The 964-nt window shown below is 40.6% G+C and overlaps 1 protein-coding gene across 1 annotated transcript; it reads right to left on the reverse strand.

The window, feature by feature from the left end:
- Nucleotides 1-68: 68 nt before the first annotated feature.
- LOC107580212 (probable serine/threonine-protein kinase DDB_G0280461) lies at nt 69-917 on the reverse strand (the record flags this gene model as incomplete). The annotated part of the gene is made up of 3 exons (XM_016265944.1): nt 770-917; nt 301-450; nt 69-205 (listed from the first exon to the last, which is right to left on the reverse strand). Coding segments are annotated over exons 1-3 (410 nt in total), but the record flags the coding sequence as incomplete, so codon positions are not given.
- Nucleotides 918-964: the final 47 nt, after the last annotated feature.

Consider the following 964-nt stretch of genomic DNA (forward strand, 5'->3'; position numbering starts at 1 on the left):
CTCAAATGAACTCCACAATTTCACTCTAAAATACAATTGAAACACTCTAAAATGTTGAGATAATGCACCTATATATGTCAGCTTCCACAGAAGGAACAGCGCCTTGTATGACTTCAGGCGACACATAGGCCAGATCTCTGTAACATGGCCCACGGCCATCAGAGGTGGTCAAGTGCATGTCTATCTCTTGACCCCAGTCACACAACTACAATGCATAAAAGTAAGAAAAATAGTTAAGCAACTGCACAAAAAAGCATGTTTCTAGTTCAAGGGAATTTTGGGGGCTACGCCTGGCAATACCTTGGCACGGTACTGTTGGTCGAGAAGAACATTAGTGGTTTTCAGGGCTCCATGAGGCAGCGGAATGGCATGGAGATGAGCTAAACCTTCAGAAACATCCAAAAGGATCCGAAAACAAAGAGCCATTGAAAGCTCTTGGAACATGCCTGTCTAATGAAAGCAAAAAATAAATGTCACTTTCAGCTGTTTAGCTTGCATGCACAGACAGACATTTCCTGAAAGTAAGAGTTATATTACTGATGATGCAATAGCTACTAAAACGCTAATGCATGTATTGGAATGCTATTGGTTGGCACTATTTTTAGTGCTAAGGGGATTTCCGTTTTCTCATGGTCAGAAAAGTCAACACCTTCATCTGCTAAAAACAATCACACTTCCTTTTGTAGATAACAGACTCATCAGGTCGTTGTCTCATTAAATCATCTTTTTAAATAAAGTAAAAATAAATAAATAAATAAAAATTCAAAACCTCATGCAGTAGTGAATCTAGAGATCCTTCAGTCATCCAGTCCCACACCAGCCCAACCAGAGAGTGAGTTGTGTACACACCCAATGGGACTAGAACTTGCTCAGAACACACCTTGCCCAGCATTCCTTCTTTCTTTAACCTGTCAATCCATTTACTGATACCACAGACACACACACACACACACACACACACACA

The sequence above is a fragment of the Sinocyclocheilus grahami genome, unplaced genomic scaffold (assembly GCF_001515645.1).
Source record: "Sinocyclocheilus grahami isolate Dianchi unplaced genomic scaffold, SAMN03320097.WGS_v1.1 scaffold27123.1, whole genome shotgun sequence".
Classification (NCBI taxonomy): domain Eukaryota; kingdom Metazoa; phylum Chordata; class Actinopteri; order Cypriniformes; family Cyprinidae; genus Sinocyclocheilus; species Sinocyclocheilus grahami.